This window comes from Echeneis naucrates, chromosome 4, assembly GCF_900963305.1.
Source record: "Echeneis naucrates chromosome 4, fEcheNa1.1, whole genome shotgun sequence".
Classification (NCBI taxonomy): Eukaryota; Metazoa; Chordata; class Actinopteri; order Carangiformes; family Echeneidae; genus Echeneis; species Echeneis naucrates.
In genome coordinates, this window is record NC_042514.1 from 4,842,850 (window position 1) to 4,869,919 (window position 27,070).

At 41.8% G+C, this 27,070-nt stretch overlaps 2 protein-coding genes across 2 annotated transcripts; one reads left to right on the plus strand and one right to left on the minus strand.

Moving 5' to 3' along the window:
• Positions 1–339: 339 nt before the first annotated feature.
• On the plus strand, positions 340–17,054 carry rnf11b (ring finger protein 11b). Its single transcript, XM_029500299.1, has 3 exons — positions 340–936; positions 12,385–12,554; positions 13,246–17,054. Exons 1-3 carry the CDS (start codon positions 814–816, stop codon positions 13,415–13,417), a joined length of 465 nt encoding a protein of 154 aa, XP_029356159.1. The 5' UTR covers positions 340–813; the 3' UTR covers positions 13,418–17,054.
• On the minus strand, positions 17,023–26,178 carry cdkn2c (cyclin-dependent kinase inhibitor 2C (p18, inhibits CDK4)). The gene is made up of 5 exons (XM_029500298.1): positions 26,052–26,178; positions 25,684–25,782; positions 24,727–24,859; positions 23,386–23,743; positions 17,023–17,511 (listed from the first exon to the last, which is right to left on the minus strand). Exons 3-5 carry the CDS (start codon positions 24,856–24,858, stop codon positions 17,507–17,509), a joined length of 495 nt encoding a protein of 164 aa, XP_029356158.1. The 5' UTR covers position 24,859; positions 25,684–25,782; positions 26,052–26,178; the 3' UTR covers positions 17,023–17,506.
• Positions 26,179–27,070: the final 892 nt, after the last annotated feature.

Genomic DNA, 27,070 nt, shown 5'->3' on the forward strand with positions numbered 1-27,070 from the left:
AAACAGGAGGTTACGCATCGGATTTCATTGAAAATAAGGCAAGAGGGACATAAATTGACCGGCAGGAAAACGGTAAAAAAAAAAAATAATAAAAAAAAAAATCATGTGTGATGAGACGACTAAAACTGTCCCGAAACTGCGATTTCAACGACTCTTTAATCGATTTCAGCCCCGTGTTTATGTTTTTAGCGAAGGGCCAATGTGACCGCGAATCCGATTGGCTGAGCGTCGAGGTGCTGGGCGACGGCGAAAGCTCATTGGCCCGGCTCTCCCGACGGGGCGGTGCTTCGCGTTGCTACGTCACCACCTTTGTCGTTGTCTGGCAGCTGCAAACTGGAAAGTCCCTGACAGCCGGGAGCAGACTGCCACTTATTCCGCTGTCCATTTAAAACAAGGAGGCTGAAACTGGCTTTGCCTGGCTGCTTCAGTCTGTGTAGAGTTGTGAGCAGCCTTTTTCCCCCCCAGTCGCGGTTTTATTTATTCATATTATTATTATTATTATTGTTATTATTTTAGCTAAACGGATGCTAGATGCTCCCCTTGCGAGTGCTAGCTTGTGTTAGCAGGCTAGCTCTTTGTGTGGCTAGCTGCTAGCTGAGGGATGTTTTGTTGTTGTTGTTGTTGTTGTTGTTGTTGAAGCGGGCAGCCCTCCGGTAGTCTGGGAGAGCGGATTCATCGGATGTGTATGGGAAAAGCGGCTCTTCCACGCCTTCTCATCCGCTGACATTTAAAGAAAGTGGCCCGTGAATCGCGCCGTTGGCAGGCAGAGAGAGGAGGAAGGAAAGGAGGGAGAGTTTGACCGAAGAGGAGGAGATGGGAAACTGTCTGAAATCTCCGACCTCGGATGATATTTCTTTGCTTCATGAATCTCAGTCGGACCGGGCCAGCTACGGAGACGGTGCTGATCCCGACCAGGAGCCGCCGCCCCCCTATCAGGTAACTTTGGCCAACTGTCTACACCAGCAGACGAACTACAAGGTGAAACAAATTCAGTGAAAACCTGAAGTTTGGATGGTTTTGTATTTCGTGTGTGGCATTTCTGGCGCAGGAGACCAGCCTGCCTGCCTGCCTGCCTGCCTGTCTGTCTGTCTGTCTGTCTGTCTGTCTGTGTGCGTCTGCTTGACAATGACAACAAGCGACAAACTGGTGTAAGACCAACAATATGTGAGGGGAGATCAGCTGTTTACAGATCCAGTCCAGTGACCCTGTCCGCTGATGGCTTTGACATTAATCCTCTTTGTCATATCCCAAGGTCTTCACTGCGTCCACCATTTCCCTGAAGTCACACAACGATCCGTCCTTTGTTGATATGCAAGCAGCTCCGTATCATCACTTGTTTTAGTCTTCATCTAAATACAACCAGTCATATCCCTTTTCAGTGGAGATGAAAGCAGACGTCTATTATGGCCTGTGGTTCACTTTCAACAGCTTGAAAGGTGATTTGCATGGACTTGAAACAAACTAGTTCTTTAATAAAGAGGGATTTTAGTAGACCTGGAAAACAGTTATATTCATAACTTTCTCAGCTGCTTCCTTCACTGACCACCTTCAGGGCTGCAACTTTCTTTGTCCAGTGTCCTTATTTCCTGACTTACATCATCCTCAAGCAGACCAGGCCATGTTACAACTGTAAATATGAGCTATGACCTTACACCTTCTTCTATGTTTTTCTGTTAGGACACAACTGGTATGTGTTATGTAAGGCACTGGCAGGCAGTTTGCTTGTTACTAGGTTAAGCCAAGCCTTATCTGTAGATTTAGGATAAGTGCTTATAAATGAATGGAAAACTGAAGGCGATGTCAGGTCAGTGCATTAGAGCGCGCCACGCTAATATGCTCACGACTGTGAAAAAGTGCATCGATGGAAATTAGCTTGCATTATTTGAAAAGCATATTTTTTCTCTGATAATTGCATAACTAAATTTGAAAGACTGCCTTTTGTGAAATAACCTTCCTATGGATTTTTAAAGTGACAAAAACATAGATTATTGTTGTTGTTCCCTGTTCCCCTGGATCTAACCATTGGCCACCATGCATATTTACACATTACGAGTTGGTTAGTTATTATTTAAGAAGTATTTTCCTTCAAAAGAATTTGTGTGTCCTACTAAATAGATGTTGTTGGTACAGTCTAAACAGACTGTAGTTGGTTACATACTCTCTACTGTGTATACATTAATAACATGATAAGAGATGAATCAGAGGGTTGTGTTCTCAGTCTCTTTTCAGTTTTGTTTAATGTATTTTAGGCACGCAAACATAATGTGTAAAACACCTTTCTGTACAGAATTTGCATGTTCTCCCCATGTCCGCGTGAGTTTCCTCCCACCGTCCAAAGACGTCATGTTCAGGTTAATTGGTGACTCTAAATTGTCCGTAGGTCTGAGTGTGAGTGGTTGTTGGGCTCTGTCTGTCTCTGTGTGTTGGCCCTGCGATGGACAGGCCACCTGTCCAGGGTGTACCCAAACCTCACCCAGTGAATGAATTCATTATTGAATGAATGAATAATAAACCTATCTGAAAGTTATCTTTGAATATTGAATGTACTGTACTATAGTGTGTGCTATGCTGTCTATTAGAACAGAGTGAGTTCATAAAAGCATAAAAGATCCTGATAAAATCACAGTGAGACTTTCAAATTCTCGATCTAAAATATTTTCCATTTCTTATTAACGGACTTACTGCATCAGAATCAGTCAAAGGTTATGAATAGAACAAGGAGTCCTTGATGTGCATGTCCACTTTTTTACAAGCACTGCGTGTCATATCTGGCATACAGCAGTGTGTAACTAGGTCAAAGCGGGCCTGTCCTGGTCTCAGAGAGGAGGGATGGTGTAACAAACTCTTACCCAATGTTATTTAGTTTCTTTGGAGTTGTGACTAAGCTTTCAGTAGTGTTAAGAAAGAGTTTGTGCCACTCGTTCATAGTGACACAATATCACATGGGGGTAACTAACTAGTTTAAACCTACTGATAAAAGGCTCTTTCAGATCTGCCAGGGCTTTTCTCCCCGGTGACCACAGCAATCAGCTCCATCACCATCTAAACCCAATCTGAGAACGCAGCACACATTTTTGTGCAGTTTGGCTTTCAAAACCATGTGTGAATTTGAAGGTGTTCATAAAAGCTGTTGTGTATAGCCCTAGCTGCAAATGCCACTGTGCCCGATGCAGGTCTGTCCTGCATACCAAAGGGCCAAAGGGTCACAGTGGGGGGATGATAGATGCTGGACGTCACAACAGTAGTTAAATCCAAAATAAAAACAATATGAACCCTGACTGTGGTTAAGATACAGAACACTGGTATTGTTTCTACAGCCATAGAAAACAGTTTGGATAGGATGGAGACAGTTCTGGTAACAAATCAGAATAAACCATTGTTCAATTGTTCAAATTGTTCAACCATTCGATATTAAAACTTATTCAAAATGAAGAGTGCCCATAAATCATCTTATTAGTCTGTGTGCTTCAAACAGCGACCCCGAGTTTCATAAATGAATACTCAAAGTAGAGGTTTGTCTGTCGTCATGGTCCTGACCGATCAGATCATGTTTCCTGAGAGTTCACTGTCAGCCATGAATCAGAGGAGGCTGAATTCCAGTGTCTGGACAGGGGAGTATCCTCGGTCTGAACCAAGGCTGCTTTTGGTGCTGTTGAATAATTTCCTGGTTGAAAAGAGACTGTGCACTGACGGGCATCTGGTATTGAGTTACAGGTTTCTGAAAGAGACAGGCCATATGGACCTAATTCCCCCAAAGCCAGGCAGCATAGACTGCAATAATGAATGTTGTTTCAAACAGTATTTAAAACATTTAAGTTCTTCACAATTTAATCAAAGGCCATTTTAACTCCACATTTGTTCACTCACAGAAGCCAAACATCAATAACAGTTTTGGCAACACCTGACTTCATTGCTTTAAGTGGCTATAAGCATCAGGGGACACCAAATGTTCCCTGGCACTCATATTGCAGAGGGAAGGATTTTTGATGACCTCTGATTATTGGTGTTGTAATAAAATGTGGTTAAAAAGAGAGGCAAGCAAAAAAAATTACAGCAAGTCTACAACTGAATGTAGAAAAATTGCAGTGGAGAAGGAAATGGCTAAAACAAATTATTTCAGTGCTTTGAAAACCTTTTTTAATTGCATCAATTTTATTTACATATGTTATTATTTCGTTATTTATTCTAACCAGCACCTGTTTTGGATACAACTATGCAACTCTCTGTACCATTGGGATCCAGAGAAAGGTCCGGAAATGTAAATGAATGTTCAATGAAAATTTTACTAGGTGTTTGATATGATATTTGTCACTGTGAAAATTCTGTTATCTCTACATCAACTTTGACGTGATAATAATAGTAATTAAATCAGAATAGCTTATATCAGCTGAACATCAGCTCATTGCTGGATGGCGGAGGGAGTGGATCGAGTGCTGGTGAAAGCTAAGCAGACGTGAAATCTGTCAACTGAGACTAACATTTAGGTCACTGGACCGTTTAATGTTGTCAAAATGCATTCTAAAGGTTTGAGCGTTTGTTTCTTATTGATCGAGGAGGCAGCGAAACTGCTGCAGGGCTCAAGTGGCTGAGCCTGTGCCCATGTACTTGTTTGCAGACGTGTTTGTGTGTGTGTCATGTGTGTTGATTTGGAAAGCAGCTGGTGAGACGAGTGCTGACTCATCGCTGTGGGTCCAGGCTACAGGAGATAAGGCAGCACTGTGTTTGAATTTCAGATGAAAAGAGAGTTTGTGTGTGAGTGTGAGTGTGAAATGGCCCCCTGGTATGGCTCCTAATGCCCCTGCCTTCCTCGTATGCTGAGAGTTTTTATTGAACACAGTTTTTCACAGGGGCCTCTATGCTGCTGTCAGCCTTATGGCCAATCCTTATTGGCTGGAACACCTTGCAAACTATAAAAGGTTCACAGTGTTTGTGTGTAGGAGGACTTGTTTTTCCTTAAAACCCTTTTCCCTGTCTCTGTCACTTGTGCATTGACATGAGCGCCAGAGGGTAAATAAATAAATAAATAAATAAAAATGCATAAATGTTTCGAAACTACCTGCTGCCATGAGCATTAGGAAAGCCAAAGCTTCTTTCTCAAGGCTTCGTGGACCAGGGGTGTTCACTCCAACAGATCCACAGTCAGCTGAGGAGCACAGTCTGCCAACCAGCTGCTTTGCTGTCAAGATTAGAGGGGCAGTCATCGGTTTGCTTTGAGCTCAGCCAGCTTGGTCATCTGAAGAAATGGGGGAAAAGTGAGCTAGCTTCAGTGGTGGTTTCTAATTAGCTGTCAGAAGTGGAGTGAAGACTGGAGAGGAAAAGCATCAGAGACTGGGGAAAGAGAAACAAACAAACTGATTGCTGTGGCTATGATTTGAGCAGGTTGTGGTTCGTTTTCAATGCATCTTCAAGGAAAAAAAAAGTTCTTTGTAACAACATCAGTGGTAGACTGACGGTACTTCTTCATCGTGTTTTAGAAGAACAAAATATTGACTCCCCAACTACATCAAAGATGGACTCAAAGTGGCATTTTTTGTGGTGCAAACAAGGGGACAAACAAGCCATTGTACTGCTGGTCAGTCACATAGTTTGTGGCCTTCAGCTGACAAACACCCTCAGAGAGGTTGGTGTCTGTAAAGCCGCATTCCCATTGCAGGAGCCAGGAACAGGAATACTTTTGATGAACCGTGTGTCTCAACTGGTTGAAATGGGGTTTAAAAAAAAAAAAGACAAAATAAGTTCCAGGGCCATTGATGTACCCCCATAACAGTCCCTACTTGGTGGTAGTTCTTACCAACGGCCCTGGAACTTCGGAGGTGTGGGCAACTCACCTCATCTCTTCTAAAATAAAGCAATAAATTGCAACTTTATTCTTAAAATATTTTAGCTTTTATCCAGTAAAGTTCTGTTTTTTTTTTCCATGTTATGTTATGACTTTATTCTGTGCTGAAGATATAAATTATTCTTGTATGGCCTTTGCTTTTTTTTTTTACCTACCACCTCCTACTGGACCGGGGGTCTGTTGCGGATATTTGCCGTACGCTATTCGTCTGATTAACATAATCTTCAGAGGAATTGAGGCCGTGGTTGGAAAGCAACAAACGCCGAGCCACAAGAACCTTTTAGTACCAGGAACTAAAAGTTCTGTTTAGGTTGGAATACGGCCTAAGTGCTGACCACAATTGACATGATTCATAAACCCACAGTTTCAGTACTCTCCTTTCCTTGACCACTGACGCCCCCCCCCCAGACGAACAGCTATTACGGGTGTTTTTAACTTGGCATCAACCATCTTCAACTCCTGAAATTAGCTGCTGCTGCTTGTGCAGGTGTATCTCATGTCTGCTAGCAAAACAGATGAAACGACATGAAACAAAATGTTTTATTGATTATTCTTATTGAATTGGCTTTGTTTCCACCAACTTTTCACTTTTCAATTTTCTGCTTCATGTCTTATTTATAAACACTCAAACTGATAAACATGCATATTTAATTTCCCGGTGTATTGTTTCACCATGCTAATGAAGCAAAGCTGATAGACCTACTGCCATCGCCTGTCCGTTATCACAGCAGCAAGCACATCCGGTGATGTGGCTGCACATCTTCCTCATCCTCCCATTGTTTTCGCTGCCTGTGTTATGTGCAGGTGTGCAGGTCTGATTCAAACATTTTGTTAACGTGAAGTTTCTCAAGTCAGTCATTTCCCCCTTTAAGTGTCTATTGATGCTGGTTAGATTTCACATAGAATATGGTCACACTTGGTGAATAGATATTTTGTTTTTCCTCATTAAGGTTTCACAACACTTAAAAAAAAACAAAACAAAAACCTGTGATACTTTTCTTACGTGTGGCAAAGGAGGAACGACTGCTCTGCTAACAATGCCAGTCTGCACTCTCCCATGCCCACATTTAATCCTTCATTCTCACTCTTTTGGTAGGTATGATGTGGCTCTGTAACATTCACTGTTGCTTATTCTCTGTTGTGCACTTTTTCATAAATGCAACTACATTTTTCTCGCATTGCAGTAATTTAATGATCACTGTAACAGTTAAGTAACATTTGTCAGGTTCACCTCAGTTATGATCCACCCAGTTTGAGTCAAAGCACCTCAATTCAGTGGTATTGAAACCTCACTGCACAACTAGTGTTTTAGCTGTGTAATTGCACTGTACATGCTCACAATGGCATAAGCATCTAGTGTAAACTATGTCATAGACTTTTTGTTGACCCAATGCAGAACTATGAACCAGGACTTAACCCTTTTGGCAGTAGTTGCCAAACTGTTTCACACCAAAGCCACCTAACCCCCTTTTCATAAGATTTTGTCCCAGCGTCCCCTGTCAGATTTTCTATAACTGGAATGCTTTCTCAATTTATTTTGTTACAGAAAGGATTTGGATGAAATTGTAATGGGAAATTTTGTTGTGGGAGTGTTGGAGTTAGGCTAATCCACTTAAACTCACTTTGGGAATCACTGCCTTCAATGCTCTGGCTACTGTGGCACATTGGGGTAATGTTGGCACAGACAGGAGCTGCCTCAGCAGTCTGGCAGCTTAGGAACAATTTTATACATTTAAATCATGTGTCAAGCAGGTTACATTTCCAGCCATCAAGGGGACCCCTCCTGAAAAACATCAGAGAAATGGTTCATACAAACCACTCTATTATGCTCTGAAGCCATTCATCTTCTACTTACATTGATATTCCACTCAAAATATATCTCTTTTTTTACCATCTAAGACTAATCTCTTGTTCGCTCAAAAAGTATCAGTCATGCATTAGCTGTTTCCAGTGATTAACTTGAATTGCGGGCAGTGTAAAATGCGTTTGGCTAAGGGAGTGGTACGAGAAGCCTCTACATAATGATGATCAGAGCGAATTGCTAAGTATTTGTTTCTGTTCTCCAGTAAGTAGAAAATCTATCTGGAGTGGTGATTTCATTCAGAAAAGTGCTGAATATGACTTTGTAGGAGGTCTGTGTGTCAGTGCCAACAACCATAGCCTTCCCTGGATAATTGAACTGGTAACGTCACAAGTGAAAAGGGGCTTGTGTGGCTTCAGTCCATTTTCCTTCTTTCACATGACCACACACATAAGCATAAACAATTAGGGCACATCTGGCTGTGCGGAGTCTTGGCTCAATAAGAATGACGCGTGGGCAGAGGCTGCCTCCATTTTCCGTCATCCCACTCTCCTTTCTTCTCTGGAATTCTTTTAATTAATGATGGGTGATGGAAGGTAGAGGGGAAATGCCTTCCCACTCTATTTGTCTTACATTGTGTGTTTGTGGCCTCATTCCTACCTATAATCTCCGTCTCACTTCCTGCTCAGCATTCACAGCAGTGGCCTGGCAGGCTGACAGTCTCTGTAACTGTGTTTGAGGGAAAGTCCAGATCTTGGTTTCCTTTGCCAGTTAGCCACCGCCCTGCTAACTGCTGCCCCCCGCTCCTTTGTCACCCTCCCCTCCATCTCTCATCTCCTCTCTGAGGTCACATAATGAACAGTTGTCACAGCCCAGCTGACATACCAGCGATGAAAGAAGGCAGATGCAAATGACAACAATGACACTGCTGACCACTGCACACTTGACCATCGTAACACACAGTACAGCTGCTACCCCCTCACCCCCCCGCCCTCCTGTATGTAGCTTTTATTCCTGCTGCCTGGCTGCTGGCCGGCGTTTTTTTTTTTTTTTTTTTTTATATATGGCCAAAGGGAGTGGCTGTCAGGAGAGCACCAGACTGCTTCCACTACTAAAGTTATGCTGACTCATGGCTTAAAATGCAGTGTGCCTAGAGATTGATTGTAGTTAACTTGGTCGTTGGTATGCTGAATGTTTCCCATGAAAGTTCCTCACCTTCAAAGGCACGTTGCTCTTTTTTCTCTGTCTGGAATGATTGATAGTTTTCCAGGTCAGGTCTGTCTGCCTGACTGAATACTATGAACCAGAAAGCAAAATTTCATCTCTTTTCCCAGACTGCAACTCAGTAGCACCCTTTTTAAAAACTACATCTTAAACATGCCACACCTCCAGATAGTAATACAAGCCCCACCTGAGGTGACCCTAATGACATCATCTTGGATACTTTTTCAACTTGTGCTCAGTTAATTGAATTTGGCATGCAAGATCAATGTGTAGCAGATAACCCCCAACTTTTTTGAGTGTGTGTCCAAAGACACACTGTGTCATGGGTTTACACGGGAACCAAGAACAGCATAACAGCAAGAGCTTTTATTCAAATCCTTGCAGCAACTGAGTAACAATCCACAAGAATTTTCTCAATGCTCAGAGTTCAGTTAGTGTCCCTGCTTGGATATGAACCGGCAGGCTTGCAGAGGTGGCAGCTGGAACAGAGTCTCGAGTGAGGTAGCAAGCAGTTCCTCCCAGGAGAGCCGGAGAGACCAGAACCAGGAGACACACAAATCTTCTGAACCGCCCCAGTCCATCTCCTCCTTAGGGGGTTCAGAGGAATGTTGAGCAGGGTCAGCGCGAGTAGAGCCCTCGTCTGTGGAGAGATCCTCAGCCAAAGACAACTCCTCGGGGGAAAATGGTGGCGAGGAGGCATGGTCTGTAGGCCGGGACCTCTTGAAGCAGGAATTCGAGGGCTGGCCAGGATGGCGACAAGGTCCCTGTCAAGGATATGACAAGCCGTGACCCAAGAGCTATCCTCAGGACCGTAGCCGTCCCAGTCGACTAGGTACTAGAGACCCCTCCCATGACAACGAGACTGGACCTGCCGCTGAATGGTGTAGGCAGGAACCCCATTGATAAGGTGAGAAGGAGACGGCACCAGCAATGCAGGAGGGCTCTCATTGACTGGCTTCATTTTGGAGACATGCATAATGCGAGGGAGTTTCAGTCTAACTGCTGTCAGGCTGATGATCCACTGGATGGCCCTGCAGGCTGCCTCTCTCTTTTGGGTCAGGTAAAGTGGAGGCTGTAGGCACATTGGAATGGAGAGAGCCTGTGGCAGAACTGGTGAGGGAGTTGTGAACGTATTCCATCCACTGAAGCTGCTGGGACCAGGAGGATGGATTCTTGGATGCCAGGCAGCGTTAGGTCTGTCCCATGACACTGGGTATGGTACCTGGAGGAAGGGTTGGCAGCAGCTCCCATCAGGCCACAGAATTCCTTCCAGAAAGCTGGGGACCCCAGTCAGATACCACATCCACATGGAAGTCATGAAGTCGGATTGCGGGACCAGTTGGGCAGTCTCTTTGGCTGAAGTGGCTAGAGAAATCCTGCAGGTGCTTGACGGGAGGTCTTTTGCTAGTTGTAGATGGAGCAGGACTGGACGAAGTCACAGGTGTCTTTCTTCAAGGTGGGCCACCACAAACACTGGAAGAGGGTGACAGGTAAGTGTGGAGGAGTGAGCCCACTGCAAAACTTCCAACCTCAGGGCTTCTGGAACGTAGAGACAGTTTGGAAGACAGGCGTTGGGTGCCGGCTGACCCTCAGTGTGGCTCTCACTCTTTCCTCAAAGCCCCAGGTGATAATGACACATGAAGGAGAAAGGATGGTGGCTGGCCCCTCAGCAGGATCCTCCTCCTTCTTTAACTGCTGGGACAGGGCATCTGGCTTGGTGTTTCAAGATTCCTGGGTGGTAGGAGAGACTGAAGAGGAATTGGGTGAACAATAGGGACCAGCAGGCTTGACAGGAGTTCAGTGTCTTTGCAGAGTGGAGGTACTCGAGGTTCTTGTGGTCTGTCCAAACCAGGAACGGCTCCTTGGTCAATGCAAGGTCTTAGAGTCTTATCTTTCTTCTCAACAAACAAAAAAGAAGCCTGCTCCAGCAGCTGAGGAGGAAGGGCAGAGCCAGAGCGACCAGAACCAGGAGACACACAGGCAGAACTCACAGTCAGGGTCAGAAGGCAGGTCCTGTGAAAAAGTGCAACAGTCTGGCCGTGTCGGTTAAAATACTGGCTGGCTGATGAGTGGTGAGGAGCTTCAGCTGCGGAGACCAGGTGCAGGGCCGCTAATAAACAGACCATTGTCTCATTCAATTTGGTTTCTTTGCAGCTAACTGGAGTCTGATCTCCATCTTCATCCAACTGAGTCGTCCCTTTTTGTCAAAAGGTGGAAGGTGCATATAGAGGTGGTGAATGAAAGCGCTTGTTTAATGGCATCAGAGTGACGTTATGACATGGCTGTATGAGTGTGTGTGAAGGTGTCTGGAACATGATGAAATACCTTTTACTACAGCTGCTGTTTTGATGATAAATTATGACTTGTGGTTTTACACAGTGGATAAAGACTGAATGTGCTCCATGTTCTGACCTATGAGGATTTACGCGTCAGGCTAGACCACATTGAATGGGTATTTTGAGAAAGTTTGGATGCAGATCTGAATGATTAGTGAGCCATTAGAGCTTGACTGTGGTGATCAAATTCAGTTTAATGTGCACAGCGTACTTTGGCCAGGTAGAAGAGGCTGTGTACCTCACTGCTGCGCCGCCTACCGAAACAAGGTGTGGGGAAACACTACCCTCTACTGCTTGGGATCATAATCGCACAACATAGCCAGAGGTGTTTTTAGCTTGTACTTAATCATCGATATAATTAGTTATCAATAATAACCGCTGGACCTGCTGGTCTTCCTTTTGAGAGGAGTCATAAAACAGTATTAAAACAAACTATGCGGTTTGGAATGTGCAACTCTTACAGTCAGCTGCAGGATTCAGTTGTGTAATGAAATCACTTAAGGCTCATGGAATTACACAGTCATGCCTACTGCCAAGGTGTCGGCAATAATGGGATCATTATTCTGTCGCTCACTATCACAAAATACATTTATATTACACTCAATTGAGCGTGTTTTTGCAGTTATCAAAAAAAAGTTTAATGAGCTTGTGGCTCATCTGCTAGATCCTGAAAGTGATAATAAGAACAACACCTTCTGCTTTTATTAAAGAACTTTCTTACAGTAGCAGAGCTAAAGCTGGAGGGAGAGGGCTGATGAAGCCAGAAAACCAACATCTTTTTAAACAAAATCCTCTAAACATAAAGACCTCCAAGCAACTCTGACAATTATTTCAGAAGTGTACACTTGGCCTGTGGTAAGAGAGCAGCAGAGGGTTTGAACTAAATGGAAATGAGGTGGTCAATGTTTTTTTTTTTTTTTTTTTTTTTTTTTACAGATTTTCTTTGTATTGTACTGTGTGTCTCTGTATGCGCCCTCTGAAGCCTGTACATGAATATCATCTTATGAAACTCTCAGGTATAGATTGGAAAAACTGACTTGAATGAGAACAAGAATAGAACCAAATAGAATAATTTTATTGTTGTAGGTGCACATAGGATTCCAATGAAATTTTGTTTGGCAGTTTCAATGAGTCAGATTTTTTTTTTTTCCCCCTCATATGGCCTCCTCTGTCCTGTTCTCCAGGAGCAGATCCATGTGCCTGTCTACCACCCTACACCCAGCCAAGCCCGACTGGCCACTCAGCTGACGGAGGAAGAGCAGGTTCGCATCGCTCAGCGCATCGGGCTCATCCAGCACCTCCCGAAGGGCGTGTATGACCTGGGCCGGGACGGCTCTGAGAAGAAGATAAGAGAGTGAGTAGAAACGTTTGGTGCCTCCTTAGTTTTCTCGTTCAGATGAGGTCGACCACTTTTTTTTATATTGTTATATATTGGTGTTTTTATGCATTTTTTTCCAACGACATTAAGTGTAGAGAGGCTGACAGGAAGTAAGGAGAGGGGAATGACATGCAGCATAGGTCCCTGGGTTGGAGTTGAACCCGAGATGCTGCGATAATGTGACGTGTACTGTAACCACTTGACCACTTGCACTGCCAGAATGAGTATTAAAATAGTATTTCAACATGTATCATTAGGCCTTTAATATTCTTTGTAGATGGAATTAAACAAATAAAAAAATCTGACCATGGTGCACCGGAGGTGCCATAAATGAGACAGTTTCAGTTCCAGTCGATGTCATCTGCCACGTGATTTCCCCCTCCCTCCCTCCCTCCCTCCCTCCCTCCCTCCCTCTCTCTCTCTCTCTCTCTCTCTCTCTCTCTCTCTCTCTCTCTCTCTCTTTCTCTCCTCCCCTCCCCTCCCTCCCCCCACCCCATATCCTGTCACTCTTCAGGCTGTCCTGTCTAATAAAACCAAAAAACCGTCTGAACACAATAGCAAAAGATCTTTGTACTTTATTTGTCTTTGATGCATGTCGGTTTGTCTTTGCGTGCCTTTTTTAAATCCTAAATAGTGACTATGGGTGATTTTGTGTTCCCCTGTTCAGATGCGTCATCTGTATGATGGACTTTGTTTACGGAGACCCCATCCGGTTCCTGCCCTGCATGCACATTTACCACATGGACTGTATAGACGACTGGCTGATGAGATCCTTCACCTGCCCCTCCTGCATGGAGCCTGTGGATGCCGCGCTGCTCTCCTCCTATGAGACCAATTGATATCCACACACACACACAAACACACACACATACAAACTCACATGCCCACAGACACTTGCTGCCCAGGCTGGGCACACGCATAAAGTATACACACTGCTTCCTGGATTAGTAAGGTGGTAATTTTGAAGCAGTCAATATGTTAGCGATTGATGGTTACCTCTCATATTTGTGTTTGTGTGTGTGTGTGTGCATGCACAAGCATGCGTGTGTGTGTATGTTTGTGCATGTTTGTGCGCATACACATAGTTCCTCAGTTGGCCTGCCGGACAGGATTGCATCTGGGAAAGGACAGAGTGTTGAGGATGAGCAGGAAGGAGCTGGAGGGAGGAACAAAAAGACGAGGCTTGACAATGGGGGGGCGGGATGATCACGTGTAACAGGAAGTTCAGGGGAATGCATACTGGTTAACTGACTGAAATAACCGCTATACTTATCACACTTCCTTTATCACCCGTCTGCATTAAAAAGAATCATGAAGGAATGAAGATGAAGGACATCTGACCTTGGAGAGCATTTTGCATGCCACACTGCAAGGCAAAGGAAAACGCCCCTCTCGTGATCCACATGGCGTCTGTTTGAGACTGCAACCATCAGGCCTCCACTTGGCCACAGCACCTAGGTCTCCAGTTGTGTGTCTGTGCAGGCCTCTCATGAGAAAAAAAGGCAGAGGGATTGATTGTCTGTGGCTTTGTGAAATCTTTGTTTCTTTTGGCAGTCAGCATAAGGGCTCAGTCTAACCAGTGTTTACTAACAACACAGACATGTCAAAAGAAAATACTAAATGTGCTTTAGTCACTAATGTGGCTGGTAGACAGTTACCATCAACCTTTTGACCCTCTCATGACTTTGTTGGTCAAAGTGAAATCACAGCTTATTGGCCAAAGCACAAGTAGGCTAGCTAACAAACTATTAATACAAATCAGAGATACTTGCACTTCTTACTTTTGACCACAGTTGACTATATGCATTTAATAATTAAGTCAAAGTGAAATATGTGATTTATTTTGCTTGCAATTTCCTTGCCATGGCTGTGATTTATAATAGAGATGTTCTGATACCATTTGCAGGCAGCATGGTGGAATAGTGGTTAGCTCTGTTGCCTCAAAACGAGAAGGTCGTGGGTTCGGTTCCCTGGCCTGGGACCTTTCTGTGCGGCCCATTGACTGCGTGGGTTTCCTCCCACTGTCCAAAGACATCATGTTTAAGTTAATTGGTGATTCTAAATTGTGTGTTGGCCCTGTGATGGATTGGCAACCTGTCCAGGGTGACCCTGCCCTGGGCTGGGACCCCCATAACCTGGAAGCAGATAAACGGTAGAAGATGAATGAATGATACTATTGGAGAACTGATCCGTTAAAGAAAACGAGCTGCTGCCTGTCTCCAGGGATGAGAAACAATTGCTGTCATTATGGCGTGGCATAACTCAAGTTAAGCTCTTTTGTAAAACATGAACATGAATACCACAGCATTTTTCCTTTATTATCTAATTTGATAGTCAATCATAAAAATAGCTCTATTTTCCGCACCACCCTTCATAATTACACCCTTGTGTTCACTACATGTTGCCTTTTTACTGGGGGGACTTACCAATGACTTACCATGTTGCCAAATTGCTGACATTTTCTCTGCTCTAAAATGGTGGTTTACACAGGAAGTTAAGCTGTGCAGCCGGTGGGAACTTCTCTTTTAAAGCAGTAAAGATGAATTCTTTTTCAGGAAAACAGCCATTTATTTTAATGTTGACTGATAAATTAATTAATACATTACAAGGTATTGGAGTGGAACATAGGTTTGTGTACTTGATATGTGATAACATATTTTAAGCAGTACTGGAGACAGTTTCATTAAGTGTTGGTATCAGAACAACTCTAATTTGTGGGATTAACCAAATTACTGAATTAATTATATCAATGGTTCATGTGGCTGTCCAAAAATATAGAATTTTAAGGACAAGTCAAGGACAAAATTAAAAACATGCTCGTAATTGTTGCACACAAATATATGGAGAATTCATCTTGTTTGGGGGGAAAACCGGTTTATGAATCCTGTCTTGCCAAAGTAAACACCCAAATGTAAAATGGTTTAAAGTGCCAGGTGTCAACATCAAGACAGCGATGAAGGATGAAACCAGTCCTGGGTAAATATGGTTCCTTTTTATTTTTAGGATGTGGTTAGAATCCACAGTTACTGGCTGGAAACACTCAGATTTGAAATGTTTCTTGATATACATTTTTATTGTCTTAATTTTCTTTGATCTACTTGCCACATTTTAAAAGGTCGATCACCCAATATCACCCAGTTGGTAAAAGCACAAAGATTCAAATGCTCCTTCTCACTGCTGATTTTGACCTGCAGGTGAGTTGTTGACAGTTTGAATTATGCAGAAAACGTTGTATCATTTAAATTCCCCTTGCTTAATGGGCTGACACAGGTCCAACACAGTTTGAAAACATGCCTTTGAGTGAAATATGTCTGTGTGTGTGTGTGTGTGTGTGTGTGTGTGTGTGTGTGTGTTTGTTTGTTTGTTTGTTTGTTTGTACAAGGCGCTATGAGCTTTGTGTGAGGTGGCATTCAGCACCTTAGTTTTTGCACAGTACTTTTAATCTACTTAACTGTTCATGTTGTACATTTTTCTCCATCACTAAGGTGGAGCCTTAAGGCCCTGGGTTACATGTAATTATCAGCTGCTAAACTGTACAGCAGAGACCAGTTTCCATAGAAAACAGTAAGAAGAGGAGAGGAGCTTGCACACAGATAGTTGAGACTGAGTGCTACTCCTCAATTGACAGTCATTTTACATGTTATGTCGTGAAGAATACTCAAGTGTGTGAAGAGAATTGTCCTCCTGCATTGTCTCAAAGTAAATGAATTGTCAGTGTGTCGTGGTGTTTGGATTGGGTTTCTGTCACTGCAAATAACCCTTCCTGAGAATCTCTGGGGCTGCTTTCATCTGACATCTGCAGCAGTCCTGTGGTACATTATTTATGGATGTGGACGCCCCTGTCCAGGCGGGGAACAGTTTTCATCTTGGTCTGGTTCGCATCAAGGCTGGATGGGACATGCATCCATAACAGGATTGTGGGGATAAACAAAGTTAAACCCTCACATTGTGTATAGGTGTTTTGTATCTACCATTCTTCCTCCAAAATGATCCCAGTGAAGACTCACTCTCCCCCAAAACTACATGCATTCATCAGTGGGACACTTTCTGGAGCTACTTTATTGAAACAATGTAGGTGGCTAATTTATGACTTTTACAAAAATGGATTTCCTCTAATGTGTTAGTAGTTCTTGGAAAATAACTGCTGCTTATCAGATTGTGAACAATGAAGCAGCTGCACAGGAGTGTTGTGTAATCATGGTGCATGGACTATGACTTCAAACCACCGGATATAGTTATTTATTTAAATATCCAGACTCATAGGAAAGGTATGTGGGTGCTCACTTAGGATGGATTTTTAATTATTTTATTATTATTATTTTTTTTTTTGCTTCGTATAAAGATTGAAAAGCAAGGTTTGCTCATATGTGAATGGGGTATGTGTGTTGTATGCTTGTGGATGGATGCTTTTGTAAGCATTAATATGGATATACTATGTAATACAGGCAAATAATAAATAGACATTACAACAGATTATAAATGCGTAGTTTCATTCACGTGTGGACACTAATATATTTTGTGTCTATACAGCATGTTCATATAAAATGAAAAAATATGGACTGATAATATCAATAGTGTTGGTCCAGTCATAAATTTAGCAATTCTTTCACATTGTTTACATTTTTTATTATATTTTCAACTAAGAGTAGCATTAACAGAGTTTTGCCACAACTTACCATCGCTAGGCAGCAGAATAGAAGATGGATGTAGCATAAAATTGTTAATGTCAAACGGGAAGTATATTAGTCACATCTTACTGTACAGTAATTGATGTAGCTTAGGTTTTTTTCTCCAAGCAGTCTGTTGATCTCATCGATTTCTGCTTTCCCTTGAAAAAGTCAAAAGGAGAAAATTTTGCTAAAACTGAAGCATAAGAAAGTTTGGAAACATTTGGAGTCCAAAATGTTTCCTCATCGCATCCTCCTCTTCTAGTCTGAGAGAGAGACAGAAGAGACTCAGTTAGTCACATTTTTTTTTTTTTTGGTATGCAAAAAAGCTATTGGCAATGGAAATAAAGAGCAACTTAAAGAGGCATAAAATAATGAAAAAGATATTGAGCTTGTATATATCAAATTATGGCACACTGATCCAAAGAAGTAAAATAAATAAAGAAAAAGTAATATTTAATTTTGTGCCTTCGTTTAGAAGCTCCTGTGTTGTTGTGCAGGGCGGGGTGCACCGTTAAAGTTTTTAAAGTTTGTTGTGTGTGAAGGCCTTAAATGAACGAAACTACAGTCCCACGCTGCCCTCAGTATCCCTCAGCTGCTCACTGTGTGCAGCTGACTGTTGGTGGCTGCAGGATGATGAATATCAGTGCATCAGAGAGAGGTGCAGACTGAAGCACTCAAATTGAAATATATTTCACTGAAAATCCTACAAATTAAGGCTGAAATAATAATAAAAGTCCCGCCATCCGACATTTAAGACGAATAGATGCGTTTCTATAAGTCGCGTAGACTTTTCTATAGCTGGAATATAAGTTGACATTTTAAAACCCCAATCATTAAGGCCTCAAAATGTCTGTGACGTTCTTCACCGAATAACACTCGAATTATAACTGTTAATAATAATCACAGTGACCAATTTGGTTGTAAAATAATCAGGTCGTTGTGTGGATGTGTGAAAAGTAGATCGTATCGGAGCGGACTGACTTCAGTCACATCTTCTTTCATTTTCAATCTGAAGCCAATATGGCTATATTATATATGGCTATATAAAAAACATAGTGATTTCAGTCAGCTCCGTTTGTCGCACCTGTGTTTCTTTCATTTTCAATCTGAAGCCAATATGGCTATATCCAAAAAACATAGAGTGATTTCAGTCAGCTCCGTTCGTCGCACACTTGTTTTTCTTCTTTTTTTTGTCACATTGGAGGAAGTTCAATTGCGCCTTTTATGTTTCGATCCAGTGATCGGAGATCGCAGACGAAATAAACCAAACAAAAACCTGTCGTTTCATGTCTCGTTGCAGCTTTTGATCGCTGGGCAAAGAACATTTTCTGTTTTACTGCCTTTAGAGAAGCGAGCCAATGTGTTACAGGAAAAAAAATAAAAATAATAATACAACAACACACACACACAACGAGAAAAAAAAAGAGACGTGCAAACATTGACAGCACCAAAGTGTCCTGAATGAGGGTGGATCCGCTGAACGCAACACGGTGAATCATGAAAATGTCGACTTCTCTGCTCCAGGTTTATACCATAACACAAACAAACCAAAGAAATTTCGTATCATTCCTTTTGAATGAAATTTCAAAGATAAAACCTGCATTTCTTTAACCTCCGTAAACCCCAAATTATCGTTTATTTAATTTAAGCCTGAATTACAACACTCGAAAAAAAACTATTTTATTGGAAGTGGAAGAAATTTAATCAAGTATTATTGATTTGTCAAGGAGAGGAATATAAACGTTTTTGTTGTTGGTTAAATTCGACACTTTCTTGGAAATATGCACAGTACAGATATTTTTAGATCTCACTGCCCAGGCTGTGGCTGAGGTGTATGTCTGAAGACTGCCGTGATTATCGCAGTGCCTAGAAGTGCATGAATGTCTGTCGTCCACATACTCCTGAAATGCTTGAAACACATCAGGTCCACATAAGGGACCTCACCGACAGGAACACAGATCCGCACCAGTCCTGGACTTTCTGTCGGACTGTCAAAATCCACAAAATCCATCACCGGCAGGAGGTGACAGAAGTGGCGGACTGGTGTTGGGAGAATAACTTCAGCACCAATGGAAAGAAGACGGAGGAGCTGGTTTGGAGTCCGTTTCCAGGGACCTCCACCGCCGTGAAGAAGGCCCATCCAGGCCGGCCGGCCTCAATGCCTGAGGGCTGGCTGCTTGGAGAGTACACACCTCCACACGTTCACTTCCAACCAAGTATAGGACAAATTCATTAATACTTATTATTTCATAGATTATGTCCTAATTATTTTAAAGATATTTCATTTCTTTATATCATGTGCCTGAGCACAAATTTCGTTTCGTGTGCAAACATGAAAATGAAAATAAATCAAAATTGAACCTTGCTAACAAAAATATAATAATAGACAAAAATATAAATATATAAATGTTTTCAGCAAAATAAAATCCGCGCAATGCGACCTGCGCATGCGCCAAGGCCTAAGGGGTCCGGCGAGGTTCAACTCGTGTCTTTCGCGCTTCCGGTCTGTGAACGATGGAGCCGCCGGTGAATTTTATTTTTGTTTGTTTTACACCTGGATATATTTTTCATCCTGTTGTCAACTTACCCAATGGGAATGATGTGTCTAAGAATTTTATCTTGTGTTTTCATGTTAAACCGGGGAAAAGATTTTTGTACCTTCTGGGCACCGGTAGTCTGCCGATGTTTATTAGCAAGCTAAGCTAGTTGGGAGAAGAAATAAGTACACAACTGCGGTGTGTACACCCACACTGAGGTGGAGTACAGACTGTGGTTGTGCAGCACCGTTGGAGGACTGCTGTGGCTCCTCTGGTCGGCCTGTCATCGGCCTCATTTGCCTATTAGCATCGACAGGTACAATGCTAACGGAGCTGAACGACTAAACCAGGCGAATTATCTTAATAACCGCAGTCGTTTCTAAACGTTGCTGTGTGAATAAAACAGGTTGTGCAGGTTGATAATGTTGGTTACACCAAACCGTACTAGAAAAGGGGGATGGTTTAAAAACTGATATCCTGTCTGTTGCCAAGGCTGCAAATTTAAGTGAGTCCATTTAAAGTCCATTGGCCTAATGCAAGTAAAAATCACCTTAGTAAAGGAAATAAAGTGCTAAAAATCTGTAATCAGCTGTCCTTAGTCAGTCGGCACTGTAAATGAGTAAACACTAAAGAAATGTGAGCATAATGCATTTCATTACGATTAGCTTCTTGATCATAAATAAAATACAGGAGAAATTAAAAATAGCCTGCAGGAGATTGATGAGTATATTATATCGAATATATACCGTCATTTCCAGACTTTTTTCACAGGCTTTGAACTCCGCGGCTAATTTAACTAGCTACGTTTAGCGTCACATCAGACCAATGAAATTCCCCAACAGGTCACGGTGGACCAATGAAATTGTTCCAATTAAATTAAACGTACCCAACATTAAATTCTTCAGATCAGTCATTTATTTTGCGCTTCATGCACACAACTTAATCATGGAAAACACACGAAGCAATGCATGCGAAGCAGCTTTCAGGTTAAAGTCGATCGAGCTGGCGAAAAGGTGAAATCTTTCTGTGTATCATAATTCCTGCCATATTGCCATTTCCTCCCACATTTCCGACACCTGCCTTATAAACAAGTGCGGCCTGTATATGCACAAAACTGTTTTCCTCTAAATTTAGCGGGTGCGGCTTATATTCAGGTGCGCTCTATAGTCTGGAAATTACGGTAGTACCACAGGCGTAGGAACGGGTGGGGTGGGGGGGCGTGTCCCCTCCAATATTGGACACATGCGCATTTGTCCCACCCACAAATTATAGGAGGAGTAAACAAGGAGAGGCAGGTGGAGCCTCAGGGTGTGAGGTAAGGTTTAAAAATCTAATCTTGATTATAATAGATTCAGAAAGGAGAACAGGTGAGGACTGATGTCAAGTTGATTTTTTTCAAGATACATTTTCAATAATTATATATGCATACACACACGTGTAAAAAAAACTATGTACATAATATGTGTCCCCCCCATGTTAAATTCCTACGCCTTTGTATGGTATCATAATATGATTTAGGGCTGAAACATTACTTGAGTAATTTGATTACAAAATTTTTCTTGAATTGAAGCTTAATTTCATTTATTTCACTCGCATTATAAAAAAATCTCTACTTGTGTTTCACACAGACAGTTGCTTTTTGATTTCTGAACTTTGTGGCACGATCAGAGGTAAGATGGAGTAAAGCCAAGAAATTATAGAAAACAAGAAAATTTGAATTGAAGAAAATGTCAAAGGTGTGGAGATGAAAATTATGCAGTGCATCCACTGTAAAATGAAACCTACAAAACACACCAGCATTTTCAATGTTGCAACACTAAAGTTCACACAAGGTAAGGCAACTCTTTGTTTTACTATTGCTATTTAATAAGCCCAAATAATTTAAGACTCAATTAATTTGTAAAATAATTGAGACAATACTCAACTACAAAAATAATCAATAGCTGCAAGTAATTATACTTAATGTTGTCTGCATTTCAGTGTATTACAATGATATAGTACATTATAAAAGAATTATATGTGTGTGTGTATACACATACACAAAGGACTGAACGTGTGTATACGTGTATATGTGTGAAAAATACCTGCTTTCAAAATTTATTGTGTGTATTTCGTGAGATTAGTAAGACATGATAAGTTAACAGTTGGAAAATATTAGGTTAGTGTTGGATATCTGCAATATAATTTGCATCATGCAATCACATTTTTAACATAAAAATAAAATAAAATTTCAAGAATGTATCCCTTCTTTATTCACGATACTAGCTCTAACGGAGAGGGTAATTTAGTTTTTCTGGTTAAATTTATGTACATGTACCATTTTTTTGTACATAAATGCAAACTCTGACATCTATTAAGTAGCAAATGTCTTTGTTTTAACAAACTACTCACAACTTTTAATTTGCTGAAGAAATTGCACATCCATTTATATATAAGATACACGTATCTTGATGCTGTAGCATTTTCAAAATGTTTTGACTTGAAGACAGTGCTGCCTTGTATATGAAGTGGTTGTGCGAAACATAACCTCTCAACATCAATTGGCGAAAACATAAGTTTCATGAATAGATATTAGAGGAACTTAGTTTCCAGATTCTGCACAAATGCCACAGTAGAAGCTAGCTTACCAAGAAGCATCTCGGTGAGTCAATTGAACACATGCTGACAGTAGTGTGGGAAGGGAAATTCCACCTCGCATGAGTTTTTCTATTACTGTCATCTTGTGAACAACAGACACTTTGAAGACATAATATTACAAAGCAGAAGAGTATGTTATGTCTGAATTTAACAAATTATTCAACTGCAGTTTCATATTTATGTGTAATCAGTGTTAATTTCTTGTTTTTATGATGCAGAGTTTTCCCTTTTTACTACATATTGAAAATATTGTTTGAGTTGAGTGGGACTTGAAGTTGTGATCGATTTACTTTCTGTTTCGTGGAGCATCACGTTTAATGAGGATCACTGGCTGGGCTCAAGCCTGTTGCCACCGCGACAGGTAATGGATTCACGTCAAATGGGGTTGGTACTCTCATAAATCCATTTTGACTCATTGGAGGCTGCATCGTTAAACCTTTGGTATAGAAATGTATCACTACGTGATCACATAACGGTGACCTGTAGTAAGATCTCTGAAATAACAGGACTGTTTCTCATGTAAAATTTTAAATATTTAATAGTTATGGTGTTTTTTTTTTTTTTACACAATAGGTTTATAATAAAACAAATTTAGATTAAATATTACAATTAAAAGGCCTGAAGTGAGGAATAAAAAGTGGACATGGTTTTCTTGTCCGTGCTACTACATGCAGATGTAAACATAACAGTTACAAATCTTAGTTATTGTTGTTTTTGCTATTTAAAAAAAAAATTTAATTGCCCTTTTTTCGTTTGTCTTATGTCAGTGCAGAAGTTGAGTTTGGTTGTTGCATTTTAATGACATAGAATTTTAATAATGCCACCATTTCCTAATCGGTCCCGTTAAAATGACGCATATTGTGCTTTTGGATGTTTTGGGCAGAGGAAGCTGAAGGCAAAAGCGACGTCCCCTCCTGGTTTAGTTTACTCCGTTTTACAGCACTTTGTATATTTCACACTCACCTGAGTTTAAATGGCCGTCGATGAAGGCCGCAGCGTCCGTCCGGCCGTAGAGCCGCGCCAGCTGCCCGGCCGTGTATCCCTGGTTGTTGACGGATTGGGGGTCGGCCGTGTGACCGATCAGCAGCTGGACCACCGGCAGATGGCCCTCCCTGGCGGCCAGGTGCAGCGGCAGGTTGCCCCGGTTGTCCACCTGGTTCGCGTCGGCCCCGTACTCCAGCAGCAGGCGCACCGTGTCCACGAACCCCTCGCGCGCGGCGTCGTGGGTCACGGTGAGTCCGCAGTCCGGGTCCCGGAGGTTCGGGTCCGCCCCCCACTCCAGAAGAGCCCGGACCACGGCGGTGCTGCCCAGCATCACCACCTGCACGGAGGGACACGGACAAGGAGCTCAGGGCTGAGAAGGTGACCGGTAAACGCTTGTGTTAGTCCGTGAAGGCATCACCAGGCTCCCATTAACATCCATGGACTAATAATAAAAGTATTAATGAGCTGTTCACAATTCAACTTATAAAAAGGCTCATATTTAATATTTAGACCCAACATGTTTTATCTGAGTTATAAGGTGATGGGACTAAAATCACTCCCCTGTTGTTATTATCATTCTTGCAGTTATTATTATCATGGATGTAGATCGTTTTAATAGGAATCTTGGCGTTTGTAGGTGAGTATTGATATTAAAATGCCTTGAGGCCTGTAAACCCTGTCAGGTATGTTGCGCAACTACAGCAAGGCCTCAACCACCATTTTCTCCTCAATGCTTGAGACTCCCCTTTCACTCTCAAACAGTAATCCTCACATTTCCTTATGCTTTACAGCATGCATTTATTTTGTTCAAATTGACTAATAACAAAATAGGCTCATTCTATATCAAAATAAATTTAAGTACAAAACTCTGCTGGAACTAGATAAAACTGAAACTGGGAGATGTGAAAAAATTATTAAAAACACACATTTATCCACATAAATCTACATATAAAAGAACAGGTGATATGAAACAATTATTCACATAATTTCTACTGTTTTCAAAACTGTTTTGTGTAACTTATTATCCAGGCTATTTTTATTAGGATCTTTTACACCACAGTCTGATGTAATTTTTGCAAGCTTTCCACAGAGATCTTTATTTTATATCCTTGTATCCTTATATTTATCCATATGTGGACACAAATATCTTACAAGACCATGCTACTCCAACAGAACAAAGACATATCATTGTACCTTATATCCTGTACAACAGCACAATAAGATGAGGAAGTCAAAACTTGCTGCATGCTACTCCACACTGCTAGAAAATTGAAAAGATTCACATTGAAACAAACGAATGTGAAGAAAGTCAACACCAACCTGTAATGCGGTTCTCAAGAACCGATTAAATCCATTAACATTTGTTCCATCTTGAAGTAAGAGCTGCACACCATTTAGATCTCCCCTGGCAGAGGCACTGCAGAGCTTGTCAGCTACAGAGCTGTTAGCCATTCTTGTAAAACAAAACAAAAATAACCAAAAAAGGTGTGCGTTTATATAAAAAAGAAACATGAAAGTTGTGGGTTTTTGGTCAGAAGAAAAGCTAAGAATCCAAAATGGTAGGTGGTGGTCAAACATATCACCCAGATAACTCCCTCCCACACTTACATCATACAGGGGCATGTCTTCAGAGCTCATATTTTTCCACTGTCAACTGAATTATTAGCAAATGAAGACAATCATTAAAGTAGCGTATGGTGCCTCTGCTTTTGAGGATGGGTCATACACAATCCTTTTACTCAGCTACATATAGTCTGTAATAAACTTTACTGCTGTCCCATTTTAGCTTCTCTCCACTGCTAACAGACTTGGGGAAAAAAAGATGAATTTGTAACTTTGAGCTCACCCATTCCAGGAATAGCTGCACAGACGCAGTTTACAGTCTTACAGTTAAATTGCAGGTGTCAAGTCTATAATAGTTTATAATAAATATAGACACAGAAGTAGTAGCCCCCTCCCCCTTACGTGTTAGAGCTCTATATCACATCCATAACTGTCCTGTGCTAAATTTAAATTTACTATTTAACCATTAACTATATAACTATAATTATATAGCAGCATGTGTCTTTTTAGATTTTGATGTAAAGTCCAACACAAGCCACACGAGCTTACTATAGAGCTAAATATTTTTCTATCCACAGTTTATCACCATGTCTGGAGCTGTAATAACTGTAATAACTTAATTTACAAAGAGCTAAAATGAATAGGATTGACTTTCGGCATGCAAACAAACGAACAAGCAAAAGGAAGCCAACAAACAACCGACAGGAGACTTACTCTAAATGAGATTGAAATCATAACACAAGCCTTAATTCCTCCGTGCAGCAGGTCAGTAGGTGCCATCTTTTCCTCCAACCGAGCAAAACGCTGAAAAATCTACAGAAAGCAACAGAATAAATCTAATAAATAAACACGTGGACGAAAAAACATGTTTCTTTTGCATTTTATTTGGTGGTTATTGAAACGTGATTTCATTCGCAGTCACTTCCCGCTCAATTTCAAAATGTAAAAAAGTGCGTTTCTGGATTCGGCTGCCGTATCTTGATGTCGATATTTGCGGGAACACAGAGATCGAAAGAAAGACGGAGAGGACAGCAAATCCACCCAGAGACCGTCAGAGTCATGTGTTTCTTTTTCAGTCCTACCGGCCGCGATGATCCGCCATGAAGCGACGTCGCTCCGGTGTCCGATTGAATGCCTTTCAAACTCCGATAGAGACGACACGTCCAGGCGGAGGGGGGCAGCCGGAGGACGGGAGTGTGTGTGTGTGTGTGTGTGTGTGTGGTGGGGGGGGGGGGGGCGCTCCTATTCGGATGTCCTCACTGCGGATGGTTCATTTGAAGGGAAAACGTCGCTGCTTTGCTTTTGCAGTGTTTCTGTGTAAATAATTTTTGAAATTCTTACAAAAAAGAAGATGACCCGGCGTGATTGGACACCGAGCGGTGATAGGCGGGACGCTGAGCGGAGATTGGGAAAAGACACCATGATGCTGCAACACTAACGGGAGGGGGGGGGGGGCTGCCCGGTGATATATTCTCTTTATACCTCAGAGCGAAGACCGGTTAGAGTTGATCCAGTTATTTTTTTTTATCTTTATTTTGCCAATCATTTCCAGCGCAGGAGGAGCAAAGGAGGTTTTATTCAAATAATTCAGTTGCTCGGGAGGATTATCACTCCACCCTCTAGTGGTGACTAGTTATACAGGCCCGTAGTTTGAAGTCCGCTGCAGCGTGAAGTTCAGGTGTAAATTATTATTTTTTATTGTTGTTATGATTACTATTATTGCTATTATTATTATTATACCTAACACAGACTGAGATGCGCTGACTATAGCAGGGATATACACACCTCCCCATACAGACTGCATCACTCATACAGTAACATCCGATCAGGTAATATCTTTGTGTCATGTGAAAAACACGTGGTGCGTTGCGGCCACATGTAGGGGACGAAATGACTAAGTTTTTCACTACATGTAGTTGTTTTAGTGTTTTCCAGGCGTTTGATTTGATGGAAACTGAAATTTATGGTAATTTCCTCGTTCTGCCGCCGGAGAGTTCCGCGTATTAGTTTGTTTTACTGCGCAATACTTGATTAGACTTTGTTCTGAATAACACACAACCCTCAAAAAGACACATAAGAATTACAGGGGTCCGCTGCACAC

Coding starts and splice junctions, on each gene's coding strand:
- rnf11b (XM_029500299.1), top strand. CDS start 814: ATGGGAAACTGTCTGAAATCTCCGACCTCGGATGATATTTCTTTGCTT. Junction 937..12,384: donor AGCCGCCGCCCCCCTATCAG/GTAACTTTGGCC, acceptor CCTGTTCTCCAG/GAGCAGATCCATGTGCCTGT. Junction 12,555..13,245: donor TCTGAGAAGAAGATAAGAGA/GTGAGTAGAAAC, acceptor TCCCCTGTTCAG/ATGCGTCATCTGTATGATGG.
- cdkn2c (XM_029500298.1), bottom strand. CDS start 24,858: ATGGCTAACAGCTCTGTAGCTGACAAGCTCTGCAGTGCCTCTGCCAGG. Junction 23,744..24,726: donor TCTTGAGAACCGCATTACAG/GTTGGTGTTGAC, acceptor CCCTCCGTGCAG/GTGGTGATGCTGGGCAGCAC.